Source organism: Narcine bancroftii, chromosome 13 (genome assembly GCF_036971445.1).
Source record: "Narcine bancroftii isolate sNarBan1 chromosome 13, sNarBan1.hap1, whole genome shotgun sequence".
Classification (NCBI taxonomy): domain Eukaryota; kingdom Metazoa; phylum Chordata; class Chondrichthyes; order Torpediniformes; family Narcinidae; genus Narcine; species Narcine bancroftii.
In genome coordinates, this window is record NC_091481.1 from 51,872,411 (window position 1) to 51,894,226 (window position 21,816).

General features: G+C 41.7%; 1 protein-coding gene across 5 annotated transcripts in view; it reads right to left on the reverse strand.

The window, feature by feature from the left end:
* Positions 1 to 4,301: 4,301 nt before the first annotated feature.
* The window catches only part of LOC138748636 (NACHT, LRR and PYD domains-containing protein 3-like), a 75,188-nt gene continuing 57,673 nt past the window's right edge, over positions 4,302 to 21,816 (reverse strand). For all 5 annotated transcript variants that reach the window (XM_069909159.1, XM_069909157.1, XM_069909158.1 and 2 more), the window contains 2 exons: positions 19,566 to 19,733; positions 4,302 to 5,319 (listed from right to left, as the gene is read on the reverse strand). In XM_069909159.1, the coding sequence (XP_069765260.1) occupies positions 5,232 to 5,319; positions 19,566 to 19,733 (256 nt within the window). In that variant the 3' untranslated portion in view covers positions 4,302 to 5,231. The remainder of the gene's footprint in view (positions 5,320 to 19,565; positions 19,734 to 21,816) is intronic.

The following is a 21,816-nucleotide window of genomic DNA, read 5'->3' on the forward strand; positions in this document are numbered from 1 at the left end:
AGGGGCTCCTCAGAAGAATCCAGCTAAACACCATTAAAAATGCCCGCTTGGTCTGCAACTTTCCTCGGGTCGCTGAAGTACTTGTCAGCGAGCAAGTCTGATATCTTCAGGCAGCTGCTCCAGGAAAATCTGCTCAAAGATTAGGTAAGGGTTGTGCCCCTCGGCGAGTGCAAGCATCTCACTCATGAGGGCGGATGGGGCCGTGGCTCCAAAACCGTTCAAGTGCCGCAGATGGGTGGCACGCTCGCACCGTGAGAGCCCTGAAGTTCAGGTTAGTAGCTCTGTACATGCCTTGCTCTGGAGGCTGCCGTAGGAAATCAATGACCCTCGCAGTCATGTCCTGGTTGAGCGAGCTCACTACATAGTGGGTGTTGTCGATTGCGATCTGCCAAAGGTGAAACTGGGCCTCAGCCTGTTTGAACCACACGTATGGATGCGATGCCCAGAATGTTGACACGAGCGAGACTAAGTGGAGAGCTGCTTGTCCATCATTTTTGGGTCCAACTGCCGGTTGGACCTGTAAGGGTCACCAATATAGCATGCATGCTGCGCAAAGTGTGGAGTAAGAAGAACACACACACTCACACAATCGAGTCGAGGTCAAAGACTAATTAATTGCTCTCCCAGCTCTGCTTATATTCACTCCCTGCCACTGATGACAGGAGTGACATCATCAGAATGGCCGACGCTCCTGCCATTGCCCGCTGTTTACCGCCATGCAGGAGGTTACACGGGATGACGCCTCTTGATCCCTCATGATCACCACGTTGGCTGGCTATTTTGTAAGCCAGTCCATGACTCGGTTCATGGGTCGCTACAAGGGAAGGAGGGGTAGCTAAAGGGGCAGCCCAGTGTGTAAGTGTTACAGGGAAGGAGTGGAGGTTGAGGCTTTGGTGAGCAGAGGTGGAGAAAGAGCTTACTTTCTTCCAGATGGGTAAAGCCAGGTAAGGTCATTTAAAGCCTTTAATTAAATTTAGATGATGGAGACAGCTAGGGCAATGGATGGTTCCAGTTGCAGGATGTGGAAAATCTAGAACAGCGTACTTGTTCCAAATGAATACACCTGCAAAAGGTGCATCCATCTGCAGCTCCTTACAAATGAAATTAGGGAGATGGAGTTGGATGAACTCCGGATCTTCAGGAAGGCAGAGGTAGTTGTAGACAGGAGTGTCACCCCTAAAATTCAGGTAGCTGGGTGACTGTTAGGAGAGGGAATACGAATAAGCAGACAGTGCAGAATACCCTGTGGTGGTTCCCATCAACAACAGGTATACCGTTTTCGATACGGTTGGTGGGGATTACCTACCGGGGACAAGTTGAGATGGTCATGTCTCCAAACCCGAGGTTGCCCTCCTGGCTCAGAAGGGAAGGGATGGCGATTGAGGTCTCATTGGTTAGACAAGTGAATAAGGAGGTTCTGAGAATGAGATTGAGGCTCCCGAATGATATGTTGCCTCCCAGATGCCAGGGTCAGGGAGGATGAGCAGTTGGGTGGGTGTTGTAGTCTACATGGGAACAAATGACACAGATAGGAGTAGGGATGAGGTCTCGGAGAGGGAATACAAGGAGTTAAAAAGCAGAACGTCAAGGGTGGCATTCTCAAAATTGCTACCTATGCCACGTACCAGAGAGGGGACGAACAGGAAGTTAAGGCCAATGCATGTGTAGCTGAAAAGTTGATACAGAGGAACATGGGTTCCGATTTCTGGATCTTTGAGACCTCTTTTGGGGAAGGTCTGACCTCTAAAAAAAGGACGGCTACACCTGAACTGGAGGGGGACCAATAACCTGGCAGGCTGGTTTGCTAGAGCTGTCGGGGAGGTTTTAAACTAGTTTGGAAGGGAGTGGGAGTCTGAATGTGAGTGCAAAGATTAGGGTCGAAGGGAACCAGGGTGTCAGGGTTGAGAAAGAGGAAATTAGAAAAAAGTCAAAAATAACGTGCAGCAAATGTGATAAAAGGAACAGGTAGGAGAAAAGACAGGATAATTTGCTGTAAATAGAAATAAAGCATAATTGGTAACAGACACCATTCTATGGGTACTGTACTTAAATGAACACCGCATTAGGAATAAAGTACATGAAGTTGTGCAGCTTCAGATTGAAAGATATGACATTGTGGCATAATGATGGATGTAATTGGGAGCTGAATGTTCAAAGGTGCACAGGTGGAAAGATAGGCCAGTGGGTGGAGGAGGTGGCGTGGCCCTGATGGTAAGCAATGATATTAAATCACTAGAAAGAAGGAACATCGGGTCAGAAATGATAGAATCCTTATGGGTTGATTTAAGAAATGGCAAAGGTAAAAAGACCCGATAGGCCCCCAAACAGCAGCCGGGAAGTAAACTATGAGCTACAGCTGGAAATAGAAAAGGAGAATGCCAAAATAATTATGGGGGATTTTAATTATGAAAGGGGATTGGGAAAGTCAGGAAGGTACCGGATCTCAGGAGAGAGAATTTATTGAATGCCTAGGGGATGGCTTTTTGGAGTAGATTGTCGATAAGCCCACCAGGGGATCGAAGGTTTTGGATTGGGTAATGTGTAATAAAGCTGAGGCGATTAGGGAATTAAAGGTAATGGAACCCTTAGGAAGTTGTGATCATAACATGACAAAGTTCAGTTTCAGATCTTAAAAGAAAAAGATGATGTGTTTGTCAGTATTTCAGTGGAACAACAGAAATGACAGTGGTATAAGAGAGGAACTGACGCAAGTTGACTGGAAAAGTTAGCTGGATGGGTGGGAGAGCAGAGCAGAATTGGATGATATTTCTACAAGAAATAAAGAAAGCGCAGAATAGATATATTCCAATAAAAAATAAAATTATGAATTGAAAATTGGCACAAATGTGGTTAACAAGAGAGGTTAAGCTAAAATAAAAGCAAAGGACAGGGCAAACAAGGAAGCAAATATTAGTGGAAAAACAGGACTCGGAAACTTAAAAATTTAAAGACAACTAAAGTCATTAGGAAAGAAAGAATGAATTATGATAGGAAGTTGGCAATTAACATACAAAAAGATTTTTTTTTAAAAATAGGGGGATGCCAGCAAAGCAACCCCACACGTACATCCCCATGGACTTGGCCAATTGTAAATATGTATTTGTTTGGCACGTGGCACACCGACCACCTCTCCCGAGACCTTACAAGGGGCCATACCATCTCGTAAGAAACAAAAGCTCCATCTCTGTTCTGGACATTAGTGGCAGAGAGGAGACTTCTATCATTGACTGGTTGAAATCGGCCTACTTAGACTCTGACCAGCCCTTCAGCCATCCGACTCCATGGTGCAGGGATCAACCTCTTAGGAACTCTGCCCCAATTGCTGGTTCTGGGCGGGAGGGGGTCATGTAGCAGCCCGCGCCTTGGGCCAACACTGGAAATGGCTGTCAAACGTGGAGACCAGCAGAATCTCACACGGGCTGAGACGCCCATTTCCATAGGCTGCCGGAGGAACGGCAAAACTGGCCAACCACCACCAGCGGATCACAGTGAACTCAATCGGGGCCTGGATGCTGAAACAGACCAATCGGTGGCCGGCCTACTCCAGCCACACCCCGGTGGTGACACAGCCGAGCTCACTACAAAAGACAGAGCTGCCCCTGAATAAACTCAGTGTCGAATACACTTTGCTCTGCAAGTTTTAAAACTACAGTCCAGGAGCCATAACCATGAGCTATAACCTGGCTGTAGCAGTAGCATCCCTGCTACCATATCATATATAATTGCTATTAAACCCTTCTGAAAGAGGTTCAAACAAAAAAGAGGAACCTGCCAGGAGTGTGTGGGGTTTCACAGAGTCAGGGACCTGCCTCTTCTCTCTCTTTGGCTTGGCTTCGCAGACAAGATTTATGGAGGGGTAATGTCCACATCAGCTTTGTGAGCATCTTTTGAGGGGGAGGACATGGAGGGGGAGGACGTGGACATGTCCTCGGGCCTGCACAAAGGAGCTTTTAGGTGGAGTGCAGTGTGCGCAGTACTGGCCCCACCCTTTACACCCATGGTTCGTGTGCCGTGGCCAAGCAAGCTGGGACGTGGCAGCGAGGTCCTTGGGTTGTAGGTTTTATATCGGAGTGGCCTTCTCCTATGCAGGTTTCTTACCTGGGCTGGAGGGGCCTGCCTCCCCTCCTAGGTCAAGGGGACCTGCCAGGAGTGTGTGATATAGACACCACTTTCTTTATTCTAATATCCTAATTTTAAAGTATAATTTCCAAAGCTTGAGCTGCGATATCCCAAATTTTGATCTCTTTAATCCAATAAATCAAACCCTATGGCTGTTACTTTATGTAATTTTAATTCGTTGGTAGAATGGATAAACACTTTGCATAATTTCATTACAAGACTTTCATAATAGTGAATAACAAAGTATTTACTGTATAATGATACAAAAGATACATAGAGATTTAAAAAATGTACACAAACATACAAAATGTAAAGAGTTACAAAAATTCAAAAAAAATTTCTCATGCTCACGCTTGCTTCACATCTTGCAAGAAGTTAGCCTAGGAGGATATTATGATATATTACATCATAGTCACTATGGTAACACTAGAAACAATAGTTCTCTTAAAGAGACAGGCACAAAATTAACTAAGAATCAAAACCAAAAAGCTTTAACCTTTACGTGTAGGGTTTAATAGTGTGTCGGCAACCTGCCAGGAGAGTATGGGGTTTCATACAAATGGCCGCAGGAAGTGAGAATTTTTGATACATTTGTAATTTGTAACACATTGTACAACATTTTATCTTTTGATACAGTGAAGGGCTGACAATCTGGATATAGGGCCAGTTCTGTTAATATACAACATGCAGAAAGTGCTGGAAAAACTCATCAAGACACGTTGAGACACCATCAACTGTTCGGGCCTGAACTATTTGTCAGGAATTTGGTAATTAAAATGTCACCAATGAACCTTGGTCAAATCCACATAACACCTGACTTTGCAGTGTCCAATGACATTCTATTAAACCTCATGCTTGATTTGACAATGATCAAGAACATTTTATCCTAAAGACACGAGTCTGCAAATTCAGAGCCATTGCCAGACTCAATAATGGGACCAGCAGTTATGTCCCCATCTTCTGCTGGGGTGGATGGACTCCCATGCATGTACCCCGTCCTCCCTGGGCTCTGCCAGGCCAAACAGAGTAGTTTCCATTCCTACTGCTACAACTCATCGAGGGACAGGACACCGTCAGAAGATGGTTGTGGTGGTAATCACACATGCCAGCATTCATATTATCACATTCAACTTGGGTCGAATTCCCTGCAGTGCCCTCAGCTGGGTTTTTCCATCTGAACTGAACTGATTCTCTGCCAATCTGAAAGAAAATAAAGATAAACCGTTTGCACATCAGGTTGGGATGGGCCATGCCGAACATTCACGGTTACAGTTTCCCACATGAAAGAGAAAGAGTCCATTGATAAGTCATGAAAAAAATAACGTAATGTTGTACATCACAGGAACAGCACATTCAGCCCATATTCTCTGCGACCAACCTAATGTGGAATTCAATTAAAGCTTTGCTGCCTGCCCAAGAGCCATATCACCGATCTCAGATGTTTGATCTCCATCTTCAGTAAACATGACTTAACCTCTACTAGTATTAGCTCAGGCACTATCGTATCCTACATGTTCCGCACAGATGCCTGGTACCTTCTGCCCTTAGATGCAGCCAGGACAGATACCCCATTTCCTCATGTACCATTCCAACAGCTTCCGCATCCAACATATTATCCTGCGCATTTTTGATTGGACCCTACCTCCAGATACATTTCCACCCATCTTCCCCCAGCCATTCCCAAGGAGTCAATCCAGGACTCACATTCACTTATCCATTCCCACATCACTTTCAAGTGAAGCAACAGTTCACTTGCATATCTGCTGGGGTACATCATTACATCCAGTGCTCCCGATGTGATCTCTTCTTCATCGGTGCTCATTTCGTTGAGCACCTTCTGCTTTCTGCGCTTCAACAGCAACGATATACCAGAGGCCAACCACTTTAAGTTCAGACACCATTGCCACACTGACATGTCAGCCCATGGCCGTGTGTACTGCGAAATCGAGGCCACCCGTAAATTGGAGGAACAACATCTGATATTAAATCTCATCAGTCACCAAGAAATATTGGGGGAATGCAGTTATTGTGAGGGACTTTAACATGCACATAGACTGGGTAAATCAGGTTTATTGAGGCAACTTTGTGAAGGATAGAATGCATATGTGATGGCTTTCTTGAATACTGTGTTACTGAATCTACAAGGGATCATGTTATCCTGGATCTGTTCTGTGCAGTGAGACCAGTAAATTTAGTGATCTTGTTGTAAGGGATCCTCTTTAGAAGAGTAATCACAGTATGACGGAGTTTCTTATACAAATGGAGGGTAGAGTACTCCAGTCGGAAACCAGCATGTTATGTCTAAACAAGGGAAACTACAAGGGGATGAGGGAGGAGTTGGCCAGGGTCAACTGGGAGCACAGACGATGCAGAGGGATGGTTGAGGAACGGTGGAGGACTTTCAAAGAGATTTTTTACACTGCTCAACAAAAGTATATTCCAATTAAAAGCAAGGACAGTGAGGGTGGGGATAAGCCCTGGACATAAATTAAGGCTTCAAACTAAAAGCTCATGTGTACAAAGTTGCCAAGGGCAGTTGGAAACTAAAAGATTGGGAACACTTTAAAAAGCAACAGAAACGGGGGAGTCACGTGATGGAGTAGTGGCCGGTCAGGGAATTCCAGCCCTCTCCGGAAAAGTTGGAAAAAAACACACAAAACACAAAGGTAAAAGAGTAAAAATTAAAACTAAGTAAAAATAAAGGTGAGAAGAAAATGGCAGCGAAGAGAGAAAAGTTGAAAACAACGGGAAGAAGAGAAAATGAAAGAACGCCGGAAGAAGAAGGTGAAGGCCTAAACTGTCCGAGGAGGCCCGCCGCGGAGAGAGAAGCCCGCTCCCTCAGGTCAGTGGAAGTCCCGAGCTCGGGACTACAAAAATGGCTCGCGGAGCCGAGTAAAAGTGCGCCACCGCGCATGAAAAAAAACACACCGACGGGAGGGGGGAACAGCTGCGGAGTCGATCTCCACAGCTGAGAGAGACACCTGCAACACAGCAATAGGTGCAGAACATAGAAAATAACGACAACAAGAAAGAAGAGGGTAAAAAGAAAACAAGGAAACAACAGATGGTCAACCCAGAGGAAGAAGAAGAACAGAAAGAAATGGAAGAAGAGAAAGGCAAGACAATGGATATATCTTTTTTTAAAGAATATATGGAATCAGTGAAAGAATGGCAATTACAAGAATTTAATGAGATAAAAAGAAGAATTAAGAGTGCAGAAGAAAAAATGAATAAAATAGAAATGGTCATATCAGAGATAGGAAAAAGAGTGGATAATGTGGAAGAATGAGAAATAATTGTAGAAATGGAAGTAGAGGAAATTAAAAGAGAAATTAGAAGAATCTAATAAAAAAGTTAAAGAGGCACATGAGCTGTTAGCTGAGAAGATAGATATAATGGAAAACTAAAATATAAGAAATAATATAAAGATAGTGGGCCTTAAGGAAGATGAAGAAGGCAAGAATATGAGAGAATTTATAAAAGATTGGATCCCCAAGGTCCTAGGAAGGCCAGAATTACAGGAAGAAATAGAGAGGGCACATAGAACATTAGCCCCGAAACCACAACTGCAGCAAAAACCAAGTTCCATTTTAGTAAAATTCTTAAGATATACAACAAGAAAAAATATATTGGAGAAAGCAATGAAGAAAATAAGAGAAGACAAAAAGCCACTGGAATACAAAGGTCAAAAAATTTTTTTCTATCCAGACATAAGTTTTGAACTCCTGAAGAAGAGGAAGGAGTTCAATACAGCAAAAACGATCTTATGGAAAAAAGGATATAAATTTATGTTAAAGTACCCAGCGGTACTTAAAATAGTTATTCCAGGGCAGCAAAACAGACTATTCTCGGATCCAGAGGAAGCACGAAAATTTGCAGAACAACTACAAAACAAGCAGAGAGATGAAGACATGTAATGAGAGTAAAAATGATCACGAACTATATGTATGTGTGTATATGGGTACACACATATATATATATATATATATATATATAGATGTGTATGTATATATGTGTATACATGAGTGTATCCGTATTTAGAGGAAAATATATAGAGTATAGATAAGAATTAATAAGGGAATGAAAGGGAAGAGAGGGAATAAGGAGGGAATTAAAAGAGTGACCTTTGTTATATATGAAAATTGAAATCTTTTCCAGGGGGGGCTGGGTGGGGAGGAGTTACGGTCACTGCAAAATCAGTTGACGCTTGCGAGTGAATTCGCAAATCCAAATGGAGAGGGGAGATGTGGTTGCCCGACAAGGGATAAAGGGCAACTCAGGAGGGGGAGGGGAGAACAGGGTTAAAGAAGTTTTAAATAGGAGAATGTTTTAGAAATGTTGTCTTATAAAGTGTTCAAAACAAGAAAGCAGAAATGGATAAGAAGGAAAGGTGATGATGGAGAAACGGAAAGGGAAGATAAACAAAGTATGAAATGGCTACATTGAACTATATGACTTTAAATATTAACGGAATACATAACCAAATTAAAAGGAAGAAACTGCTAAATTTACTGAAAAAAGAAAAAATTGATATAGCATTTGTGCAAGAAACACATTTAACTGAATTGGAGCACAAGAAATTAAAGAGAGATTGAGTAGGACATGTAACAGCAGCGTCGTATAATTCAAAAGCAAGAGGAGTAGCTATATTAATCAGTAAAAATGTACCAATTAAAATAGAAGAGGAAATAATAGATCCAGCAGGGAGATATGTAATGATAAAATGTCAGCTATATTCGGAGTTTTGGAATCTACTCAATGTATATTCACCTAACGAAGAAGATCAAAAGTTTATGCAAGATATTTTTTTGAAGATAGCAGATACGCAAGGGAACATATTAATAAGAGGGGATTTCAACCTTAATTTGGATTCAAATATGGATAAAACTGGGAAAAAAATTAACAGAAAGAACAAAGTAACCAAATTTATAATATAAAGAAATGCAACTTTTGGATATATGGAGGAAACAACACCCAAAGGAAAAGGAATATTCATATTATTCGGGTAGACATAAAACATACTCAAGAATAGACCTATTTCTGTTATCAGCTCGTATGCAAGATAGAGTAAGAAAAACAGAATATAAAGCTAGAATATTATCAGACCATTCACCCTTGATATTGACAATAGAGTTAGAGGACATCCCTCCAAGAATGTATAGAGACTTTTTAAAAAGTCTCTTACCAGGGTCTGCGGGGAGGAGTCGGCGTCGGAGGCGGCCATTGGTCGAGCGAGCGTATAGGAGAGTGTGACGGGAATGTAAGGTCTTTTTAAAGACTCTTACTGGGGACAGAGCCTAGCAGTAGGGAGAGGAGAGGAGAGGAGAGGAGAGGAGAGGAGAGGAGAGGAGAGGAGAGGAGAGGAGAGGAGAGGAGAGAGACAGAAAAGAAAAGAGTCCGGGGCAGGTAAGAAAACTTTTTAAAAAGTCTCTTACCAGGGTCTGCAGGGAGGAGTCGGCGTCGGAGGCGGCCATTGGTCGAGCGAGCGTACAGGAGAGTGTGTAGGGGTTAATTGGTAAAAGGCCAATAAATAAGAGGGACAGCGAGCGGCCTAGCGAGTGAGTGGCCCAGTGAAGGAGTGGGACTTCCAGGCTTTGGCTCATCAGGCTTCGGCGAAAGCAGACGGAGAGAAAGCTAAGATAATCTTTATTACTACTTCATTGGGTAAGGGATGAGTGTTAAGGCTGTGTGTTGTCGGGAGTGCCGGATGTGGGAGGTCCTGGAGTCTTCCAGACTCCCGGATGTCCATATCTGCACTAGGTGTGTCGAGCTGCAGATTGTCAGGGACCGTGTTAGGGAACTAGAGCTGCAGCTCGATGGCCTCAGGCTGGTTAGGGAAACAGAGGTAGTCATAGACAGGAGTTGCAGCCAGGTGGTCACGCCAGGGCCACGGGAGGATGAAAGGTGGGTAACTGTTAGGAGAGGGACAAAAGAACGTAAGGTGCCAGAGAGGAGCCCTGTGAATGTAACCCTCAGCAATAAGTTTGAGCACTGTTGAGGGGGACATCAAGGTTGGGGGGAGCGACAGTGGCTGTGCCTCTGGCACGAGGTCGGCCCCTGTAGCTCAGAAAGGGAGGGAAAGGAAAAGGAGGGCAATTGTGGTAGGAGACTCCATAGTTAAGAGGATAGATAGGGGATTGTTGCGGACGCAGCAAGGAGAACCGGATGGTGGTTTGCCTCCCTGGTGCCAGGGTCCGAGATGTTGCTGCTCGTGTCCCAGATATCCTAAAGTGGGAGGGACAGGAGCCAGAGGTCGTGGTACATGTAGGTACCAATGACATAGGGAGAAATAGAGAGGAGGTCCTAAAAAGTGAGTACAGGCAGTTAGGTAGGGAGTTAAAAAGAAGGACCGCAAAGGGGGTAATCTCTGGATTACTCCTTGTGCCACGTGACAGTGTGAATTAGAAATAGAATGAGGTGGAGGATTAACACGTGGCTGAAGGGGTGGAGTAAGGGGCAGGGTTTTAAGTTTCTGGATAACTGGGACCTTTTTTGGGGGAGATGTGACCTGTACAGTAAGGACGGGTTACACTTAAATCCTAGGAGGACCAGAATCCTGGCAGAGGTATTTGCTAGGGCTACTCAGGATCCTTTAAACTAGAATGGTTGGGGGGAGGGAACAAAATAGTACAGAGCAGTAAGGAGAAGGTTAGAATGCAAACAAAGAAAGTTTGTAGTAAGTATTTGAATATGGATGGGCAGGTGATAGAGAAGGGAAATGCTCTGGAAGAAGATGAAGGGCAATTGGCAGGAAAAGTAAATAATGTTGTTATTAAAGATGAGGGAAAACAGGGATTAAAAATTGGGAAATCTCTGAAATTCATATATTTTAATGCCAGGAGTATTGTAAAAAAGGTGGATGAGCTGAAGGTGTGGATTGATACTTCGAAGTATGATGTGGTAGCGATTAGTGAGACATGGTTGCAGGAGGGATGTGATTGGCAGCGAATATCCCTGGGTTTCGTTGTTTTAGGTGTGATAGAGTCGGAGGGGCAAGAGGAGGTGGGGTTGCATTGCTTGTCAGGGAAAATATTACAGCAGTGCCTAGGAAGGATAGATTAGAGGGCACATCCATGGAGGCTATTTGGGTGGAACTGAGGAGTAGGAAAGGAGAGGTTACACTTGTAGGGGTGTATTATAGACCACCCGGAGGGGACCGAGACCTAGAGGAGCAAATCTGTAGGTAGATAGTAGATATTTGTGATAAGCACAGGGTTGTAATTATGGGAGATTTTAATTTTCCACATATAGATTGGGAAACACATTCTGTGAAAGGACTGGATGGGTTAGAGTTTGTGAAATGTGTGCAAGATAGTTTTTTACAAAAATATGTAGAGGTGCCAACCAGAGAAGGAGCAGTGTTAGATCTACTGTTGGCAAATGGGATGGGTCAAGTGACGGAGGTTAGTGTTGGCGAGCACTTCGGGTCCAGTGATCATAATGCCATCAGCTTCAACGTCATTATGGAAAGAGAGAAGTCAGGGCCAAGGGTTGAGGTTTTTGATTGGGGAAAAGCTAGATTTGAGGAGATGCGAAAGGAGTTGCAGGGTGTGGATTGGGACAATTTGTTTTATGGGCAGGATGTAGTAGAGAGATGAAAGTCTTTTAAAGATCAGATTTTGAGAGTGCAAAAGCTTTATGTTCCTGTTAGGTTAAAAGGAGGGGCAGAAGGTTTGAGAGAGCCGTGGTTTTCAAGGAATATTGGAAACTTGGTTCGAAGAAAAAGGGAGGCATACATTAGATATAAGAAGCATAGAGTTAAGGGGATGTTTGAAAGATACATTGAATGTAAGAGGAATCTTAAGAGAGGAATTAGGAAAGCTAAAAGAAGGTACGAGGAAACTATGGCAAGCAGGGTGAAAACTAATCCAAAAGAGTTCTACAAATATGTTAATGGTAAAAGGAAAGCTAGAGACAAAATTGGTCCCTTAGAGAATCAGAGCGGAAAACTGTGTGTGGAGCCTAGAGAAATGGGGGAGATATTGAACAGTTTCTTTTCTTCGGTATTCACTAAGGAGAAGGATATTGGGAGATGTGAGATAAAAAAAGCAAATTGGGTAAATATGGGGAATATAGAGATTACAAAAGGTGTAGTTTTAAGGCTTTTGAAGAATATAAAGGTTGATAAGTCTCCGGGACCAGACGGGATCTTCCCCAGGACATTGAGAGAAGTGAGGGAGGAAATAGCAGAGGCTCTGGCGGTAATTTTCCAAATGTCATTAGATATGGGGATAGTGCCGGAGGATTGGCGCATTGCGCATGTGGTTCCGTTATTTAAAAAGGGTTCAAGGAGGAAGCCTGGCAACTATCGGCCTGTAAGTTTGAAGTCTGTGGTAGGTAAATTAATGGAGAAAATTCTTAGAGATAGTACTTATAAACATCTGGATAGACAGGGTCTGATCAGGAGCACTCAACATGGATTTGTGGGAGGAAGGTCATGTTTGACCAATCTGATTGAATTTTTTGAAGAGGTGACTAGGAATGTGGATGAGGGTAGTGCAGTGGATGTTGTCTATATGGACCAGTAAGGCCTTCGATAAGGTACCACATGGAAGGTTAGTTAAGAAGGTGCAGTCTTTAGGTATAAATTTTGAGATAGTCAAATGAATTGAACATTGGCTGAAAGGGAGAGGCCAGAGAGTGGTAGTGGATAATTATCTGTCAGGTTGGAGGCCGGTGACCAGTGGTGTGCCTCAAGGATCTGTATTGGGCCCATTGTTGTTCGTTATATACATTAATGATCTAGATGATGGGGTGGTAAATTGGATTAGTAAATATGCAGACGATACTAAGATAGGTGGAATAGTGGATAATCAAGAAGGTTTTCAAGGATTGCAGAGGGATTTGGGCTGCTTAGAAAAGTGGGCTGAAAAATGGCAGATGGAATTTAATGCTGATAAGTGTGAGGTGCTTCATTTTGGTAAGAAGAATCAGAACAGGACATACGTGGTAAATGGGAGAGCATTGATGAATACAGAAGAGCAGAAAGATTTAGGAGTAATGGTACATCGTTCCCTGAAGGTAGAAACTCACGTGAATAGGGTGGTGAAGAAGGCTTTTAGTATGCTGGCCTTTATCAATCATTGCATGGAATATAGGAGTTGGGAGGTGATGTTGAGACTGTATAAGACATTGGTGCGGCCTAATTTGGAGTTCTGTGTGCAGTTCTGGTCGCCTAATTATAGGAAGGATATAAACAGAGTGGAGAGAGTGCAGAGAAGGTTTACCAGAATGTTACCTGGGTTTAAGCATCTAGAGTATAGGGAGAGATTGGACAGATTAGGTCTTTATTCTTTGGAGCGTAGAAGGTAGAGAGGGGGATTTGATAGAAGTATTTAAGATTATGAAAGGGATAGACAGAGTGGATGTGGATAGACTATTTCTGTGAAGAGGAGGAAAGATTAAAACAAGAGGACATGAGTTAAGAATTAAGTGGCAGAGGTTTAGAGGTAACATGAGGGGGAACTTCTTTACTCAGAGAGTGGTAGACGTGTGGAATGAGCTTCCGGGAGAAATAGTGGTGGCGGAGTCAATTGTATTATTTAAGAAAAGGTTGGACAGGTATATGGATGAGAAGAAGATGGAGGGTTATGGGCATTGTGCAGGGAGGTGGGACTAGAGAGGGGTGTTTGGTTCGGTGCGGACTAGAAGGGCCTAATGGCCTGTTTCTGTGCTATAAATTGTTATGTATGTTATGAAAAAAAAAGATGGAGATTAAACTCCATGCTACTTAAAAGGCAGGATTTTAGAGAATTCATTGAAAGACAAATTAAAATGTATTTTGAAATAAATAAGGAATCAGTGAAAGATAAGTTTATACTATGGGTTGCAATGAAAGCGTTCATTAGAGGGCAAATAATAAGTTATGTAACCAAGATGAAGAAGGACTACAATCAGGAAACAGAGCAGTTGGAAAGGGAAATAGTAAATATAGAAAAAGAATTAGCAATGAAGGAAGATACAACTAAAAGAAGAGAATTGGCAGATAAAAAAATAAAATATGAAACACTACAAACATATAAGGTGGAGAAGAACATAATGAAGACAAAACAGAAATATTATGAACTAGGGGAAAAAACGCACAAAATTCTAGCATGGCAGCTTAAGACAGAACAAGCTAAGAAAATGGTATTGGCATCAAGGAAAAAAGACAAACAAATCACATATAATCCAACGGAGATCAATGAAAACTTTAGAGAATTCTATGAACAATTATACCAAACTGAAAACGAAGGGAAAGAAGGCAAAATAGATGAATTTTTCACTAAAATTGAACTACCAAAATTACAAATAGAGGAACAAAATAAATTAACAGAACCATTTGAAATAGTAGAAATACAAGAGATAATTAAAAAAATACCAAATAATAAGACACCAGGAGAGGATGGATTTCCAATAGAATTCTACAAAACATTTAAAGACTTATTAATTCCACCCCTCCTGGAAGTAATCAACCAGATTGATAAAACACAAAGCTTACCAGATTCATATAAAACAGCAATAATTACAGTAATACCAAAGCAAGGGAAAGATCCACTTGCACCAGCATCATATAGACCAATATCATTACTTGACACAGATTATAAGATAATAGCTAAACTATTAGCAAACAGATTAGCAGATTATGTACCTAAAATGGTAAATCTAGACCAAACTGGATTTATTAAAAAAAGACGTACAACAGACAATATTTGTAAATTTATTAACTTAATTCATGCAGTAGAAGGGAGTAAAGCGCCAACTTTAGACGCAGAGAAGGCCTTTGACAGAGTAGAATGGAATTATTTATTCAAAGTATTGCAAAAATTCAGTTTACCTGAGAAGTTTATTAATTGGATTAAAGCATTATATAAGGGGCCATTGGCAAAAGTGGCAGTAAATGTATATATATCAAAGCAATTTAATTTAAGCAGATCAAGAAGGCAGGGATGCCCACTATCACCCTTATTGTTTGTGTTAGCTATAGAACCACTAGCAGAATTGATAAGAACAGAAAATAATATAAAAGGGATAAAAATAAAAGACACGGAATATAAAATCAGTTTATTTGCGGATGATGTTATAGTATACTTAACAGAACCAGAACTATGAATAAACAAATTATATAAGAAATTGGAGAAGTGTCGGGGTACAAGATTAACGTAAATAAAAGTGAAGCAATGCCAATGAATAATGCGGATTTCTCAAAATTTAAGAAGGAATCACCATTCAGATGGCAAATGCAAGCAATAAGATACCTAGGTATACTAATAAATAAAAACCTCAGCCATCTATATAAACTCAATTATTATCCACTAATGAAAAAATTACAGGGCGATTTAGAGGATTGGAAAGATTTACCACTAACACTAATAGGAAGGATAAACTGTATTAAAATGAACATTTTCCCAAGGATATTATACCTATTTCAGGCATTGCCAATACACTTGACAGAGAAATTCTTCAAGGAGTTAAAGAAAATAATAAGGAAATTTTTATGGAAAGGGGGGAAACCGAGGAAAGCACTAGATAAATTAACAGAATGGTATAAACAAGGAGGCTTACAACTGCCAAACTTTAAAAATTATTATAGAGCCGCACAATTAAGATACCTGTCAGATTTTTACCAAACAAGGGAAAAGCCAGATTGGACTAGATTAGAACTAGATAAAAGAGTGGAAAAGATATCTGAACACATATTATATAAATGGGATGAAAAGTTGGTACAACGTAGGAGTTCTCCAGTATTACATCATCTGTTCAATTTTTGGAAGAAGATTCATGTAGAAAGGAATAAAACAAATTACCAATTACCAAAACTAATAATGACGCAAAATCAGTTACTCCCTTTTACAATAGATAACCTTTCCTTTAGAGAATGGGAGAAAAAAGGGATCAAAGAATAGAGAATTGTTTTTCAGGAAATAGATTATTATCCTTTGAACAAATGAAGGATAAATATAATATAACTCAAGATACAGTGTTGGCATATTACCAATTGAGATCCTACTTGAAGGACAAATTAGGAAGTAGTCTGAGGTTACCAGAGGGAAGTAACTTTGAATATGTGATTACAGATACAATGACAATCAAAAGATTTATAACAAATATGTATATTAAACTGCAAGAAAAGGAGAATGAGGAAACAAATGGTAAAACTAAACAAAAATTGGAACAAGATTTAAATATAAAGATAAAGAAGGAAACATGGGAGAAGTTATGCTCTGGAACGATGAGAAATACAATAAATACGAGGTTACATATGATACAATATAACTGGATACACAGGCTATACATTACACCTCAAAAGTTAAATAAATGGGACCCAACAGTATCTGACAGATGTTTTCATTGTAAAAAAGAAATGGGAACAACAATTCATGCAATCTGGACATGTGAGAAAGTAGAAAAATTTTGGGAAGATCTAAACCAGATATTAAATAAAATTACAGAAAACAATATACCAAAAAACCCAGAGATCTTCCTCCTAAATAACATAAAAAACAAAGAATTTGGACTTGATTTGGATGGCGCACAAAAAAGATTTGTTAAGATAGCTCTAGACGAAGCAAAAAAATGTATTATGTCAACCTGGAAATTGGAAGATAATTTGAGAATACAACAATGGTATATAGAAATGAATAAATGCATTCCATTAGAAAAAATAACATATAGTTTAAGAAATAATATTGAAATATTTGAACAAATATGGGAGCCATACATGAAACACAATAGAGAAAACCTACCGGGGACATTTACCACCTAAATTAACGAAAGGAGAAGGAAATGAAAAGAATTGACTCAGTGAAATTTCTTGTTTATTTTTATTGAATGACAACATTGTTTGACTGGCTTAGATTTTGTACTTTAAATTAATGGGGGGGGAGGTAGGGAGGGTGGGATGGGAGGACGGGGGGGGGGGAGAAAATGACACTGTATATATTTGAAAAGGAAAATGTACGTATCTTGGTCAATGTGGTTTATGGTGTGAAAAATAAAAAATAAAAAAATAAAAAAGCAACAGAAACATGAAGCGAGCAGGAAAGAGGGGGGAGATAGATTATGAGAAAAGATTAGCACAAAATATCAAAATGGAGAGTAAAAGTTTTCATAATTATATAAAGGTCAAAAGGGCTACTAAAGTGAAGGTTTGGAGGATACGAAGGGGGAATTAATATTAGGTAATGAGGGTTTGAATGACTATTTTGTGTCAGACATTATGGTGGAGGACACATCGAACATACCAAAGACAGATGTTATGGATGGGAAAGGAGCTGAGGACGTGGATGTAATAGCAATCACTAAAGAGGTAGTTCTCAGAAAACCTGAGGGTCTAAAGGTAGATAAATCCCTTCATCCTGCTGGAATGCATGCCAGGGGACTGAAAGAAATGGCACAAGTTATAGTCGAGGCTTTGGTGATTATTTACTGGTCTCTGGGCAGGTCCAGGCAGTGAATGTCACACCACTGTTCAAAAAAGGATGCAGGCAAAAGGTAGGAAACTAATAGGCCATTTAGTTTAACATCTGTAGTTTGGAAAATAGTTGAAGCTGACATTAGAGAAGAAATAATGAGGCATGTAGAGCAAAATGGATCCATCAGGTAGAAGCAGCAAAGGCAGATCATGTTGGACAAACTGACTGGAGTTCTTTGAAGATAAAACAAGTACGGAATATAGATGGGACCTGAATTTCTCAATGTCATTTGATAAGGTGCCACATAAAAGAGTTATGCAGAAGGTAAGGATGCATAGAGAGGTGGGGTGATGTATTAGAATAGATAGAGGATTGGTTGATGTAGAGAAAGAAGAAAGTTGGGATACAGGGATTTTTATTTGGTTGGCAATCAGTGGTGAGCAGGTGCCACAGGGGTCATGATGACCCTTGCCAATTATTTCAGCAGGATTTTTAATTGGCCCACAAATGTTAACCATCTGGAAGCAGTGTATCTCACTTTGCTGATGACACTAAGTTGAGTGATTTAGCAACTTGTGCAGAGATACAGGAATCTGCAGAGAAGTAGAGATAAGGCAAGGGTCTGTCCATCTGCTCAACTCTTATGAAGTTTGCTTTTCCTCACAGGAGACAATATTCTGAACATCTGCCCTACCTTCATCCTCCTTGCAATCAAGGAAAGATGTGGAAGCCCTGCAGAGGATGTTGCCCGGATAGGAAAATATGCCTTATGAGGCAAGGTTAGCAGAGCTGGGACTTTTGTTTTTGGAGCTAAGAAGGATGACAGATGACTTAATAAAGGTTTACAAGATTCTTAGAGGCCAGGGATGGACATCTGCACAGAGTGTTGTGGGTGCCTGGAATGCCTTGCCAGGGGTGGTGTGCCTTGAAGAGACTCTTGAAGAGGCACATGAATGAAGGAAAAATAGAGGGTTATGAGGTAGGAATAGTTTAGTTTTTTTGGTAGGAATTGTGACAGAGTATATAGATAGGTTTTTGGGAGATAAAGTGGGAAGGTTTGTTAGAGTAGATTACATACAAACTCTTTAAAACAGATCTTATTTGAAATACTGGAGCTCTGCCCAATGCTAGACATATCGGGGGCCTCACAGCTTTTTCAAGAGCTTTGAAGAGTGCTCAAGAGACTTCACTAATGGATTGTTGTTTACAAAAGGCAACAGATGAAAGAGCATGTCAGAGCCGCTTCTGTCTAGAAGAGAGCTTGCTGTTCAAAGAAGGTTGTGCGGTTTTGCAAGCAGAGAGAGTCAAAGAGGCTTTCTCTCAGAGAGAGAGAGACAGAGAGAGAGACAGCCAGCAGAAGTAGCTTGGAATGGAACAGGACAAGTTAGCAAACTTGTGGACAGCCCGTTTGTAAGATGTTCTGGTTAAAGCCCTTGTGATTCATGCAAAAGGAGAGGACTGGCTGTCTAATGTTTCACTTGGAATAAGAAAAACAAAAAGGTATTCTGTGGTGACCTGAAAGAAAGTGGTTAACATCTGGAGAACCCTGAAGGGGGCAAGTTTTGTCATCAAGGCACTGGAGTGACTGATGGAAGTACACAGTTGTGCATGTTCTGGAACAACAAATCTCTCTCTGAAAACTGACATGAACCTTCCTCAGTGATAACCATTAACCTTTCGAGCATCAAAGCCTGGTGAACTTTATAAATGTTAAATTCTGTGCACAGTATAAGAATTGCCTGCAACCAGTGAACTTGGAGGAATGAGAAGTGAGATTGGAATGTGAACCAAAGAACTTTTCTGAACCTTCACACACATCACATACACGTGCGCTTAGAATTAGAAGGGGGTTAAGTTAGGTTAGTTAAAGTTTGAATCTATTTTCATGCTTAAAGATAATTAAAAGCAATTTTTGTTTAAATAGCCATTTGTCGTGATGAATATCTATTGCTGCTAGGTTTTGGGGTCCTCTGGGCTTGTAGCAGAATACATATGTCAGCACAACAAAGGGCCTGTACTTTGTGATTTAAGAACAACGACTGAAACACTTACTGGATCTGCTCCAGGGTTTTCTGTGCCGTGATCAGTCGGCGGAGCATGATGATCGAATTGTCCGTAAAGGTGTTCGAACGCAGATCCAGCTCCTTCAGTGACGTGGCGTTGCTGAGGACAGCAACAAGATCGTCAGTGCTGGAATCCGTGAGGCCAACAGACTTGAGACTGGAGATCAGAGGAAACAACACATGGGAATGAGTGAAACCTCAGTGTTGCTGACACAGATACCTGCATGGGATGCTGCACTGTGTAAGCATTCCCTGGCATGTCCTGACTCAGGAGACCTCTTCCCACCGTACAACACAGGGACACATCAAAGGAAACATGCACAAGCTTGAAATCTGAAATCAAAATTAAGAATTCCCTAAACAGGCACAGGCAGGTGACATCCGAATAAAGAGGAGATTTAACATTTCCGCTCAAAAGCCTTGCGGCATAAATGAAATAGAGCAGTGGTTTCCACTCACATCCCACTTTAAGTAATCCCTATGCTATCGGTGCTCTGTGATCAGTAAGGAATTGCTTAAGGTGGGATGTGGGTGAAAAGAAAAAGTTTGAAAACCACTGTTTTTATCGTCCCTAATTGTCTCATTATGTGCCTGGTTTCAGAACTCCAAAGGGAATGGGCCAATGACAATTTTTCTCAAGCAAAATATTTCAGTCATAATTGGGTCTAGAGCAGTGATTCTCAACCTTCCCTTCCGACCCATATCCCACCTTAAACAATCCTTTACTAATCACAGAGCACCAATGGTATAGGGAATACTTAAAAGTGGGATGTGAGTGAAAAGAAAAAGATTGAGAACCATTGGAATAGAAGGAAACGACTTGGAGGGTCACAGCAAAGGCTCACACTAGCCGCTTTCAGGTGCTCGGACGCAGATAATGCGCCAGCAGACGCGGCTGGGGGAGTGCAGCTGGGGCGCTCAGGTGGCCGGGGAGAAGTCGCCTTTCTGTCACCTGAATGTGCCGGCTGAAGGAGAGCCACGTCCGAGTGAATGACAGCTCCTGTGGACTGTGGCCATAGTCCCTCTGCTGCTTTTAGGTGAACAGGGGATTCACCGAGCCGGAGAACATACCTACAGGAAGAGTCTTAGGTAAGTGCTCCTCCTGGCTGTCTTCCCTTTCCTTGCAGAAGTACTTTGTTACGCTTTGTGCCAATTTGTTTAGAGAAAGCCCTGATGCACGGGGAGACAAATCTCCTGGATGTAGTGGTTAGCGCAACGCCTTTACAGTGCCAGCGATCAAGACCGGACCGGGGTTCAAAGCTTGCGTAAGGAATTTGCATGTTCCCACCGTGCCTGCGTGGGGTTTCTCCAGGGGCTCCGCTTTCCTTCCACTAGGTTAATGGGATATAAATTGGGCGGCACGGACTTGTGGGCCAAATTGGCCTGCTGCCATGCTGTATATCTAAATTTAAAAATATATCAGAAAAGGATGCAGGAATCTGAAGAGTTAATTCCTTGGCTGATATTTATGAGTGAGTCATCATTAAGTACAGTACAGGCTTTGTAGAAGGAGACTGAATGGTGGCAAATGCTGCACTTCTGTTCAAGACAGACTACAGGAAAGGTGTGGCATCCGTCTCTGGGACATTACTCGAAAGCACATTGAGGGTGTAGACACACATACACCTGGATTGACAAGGGCTGATTGGGTCAGACAACACGTATTTGCAAGTGGGAGACTGAGCCTCACAAATCCGATTGACTTTTTGAATATGCCACCAAAACATTGAGGATGAGAGAGGTATATGGATTATTCCTGAAAGGCAGTCGATCAGGATCCAGGCGGTAGGCAGCTCTGGTGAGGTCATGTGCAATCCAAGGAGAGATAGCTGAAAGACTGAAAATACCTTTCACGGTAGAAATCAAAGGGTGAGGGTTGGAGGTCTGTGGCTCGCAGTACAGTGAAGAGTTCGATTCATGGTCCACAGCTGTATGTGATCTAACTAAACAATTTGGATAAACACGTGGAGGCCATGTGGACAGTTTGGAGTCGTCACAAAAATGTCTGGATTTGGGGATCACGATGAATCTTGACAAGGATTTTAGCAGGATATTTTTCCAGTGGTGAGGCAGGCAGATGATTGTTGACGAAAAGTCTTTCTCAGATAATGCGAGTTGTTGCATTTATAACAGTGGTAGGTTGCGCGCCGTGAAGTGTCGAGATCTATCGAGCAGAGGGATCGAGATGTACAGTGGCCTCATGTCTTGAAAGTGGAATTTCTGTTCCTGGTCCATTATCG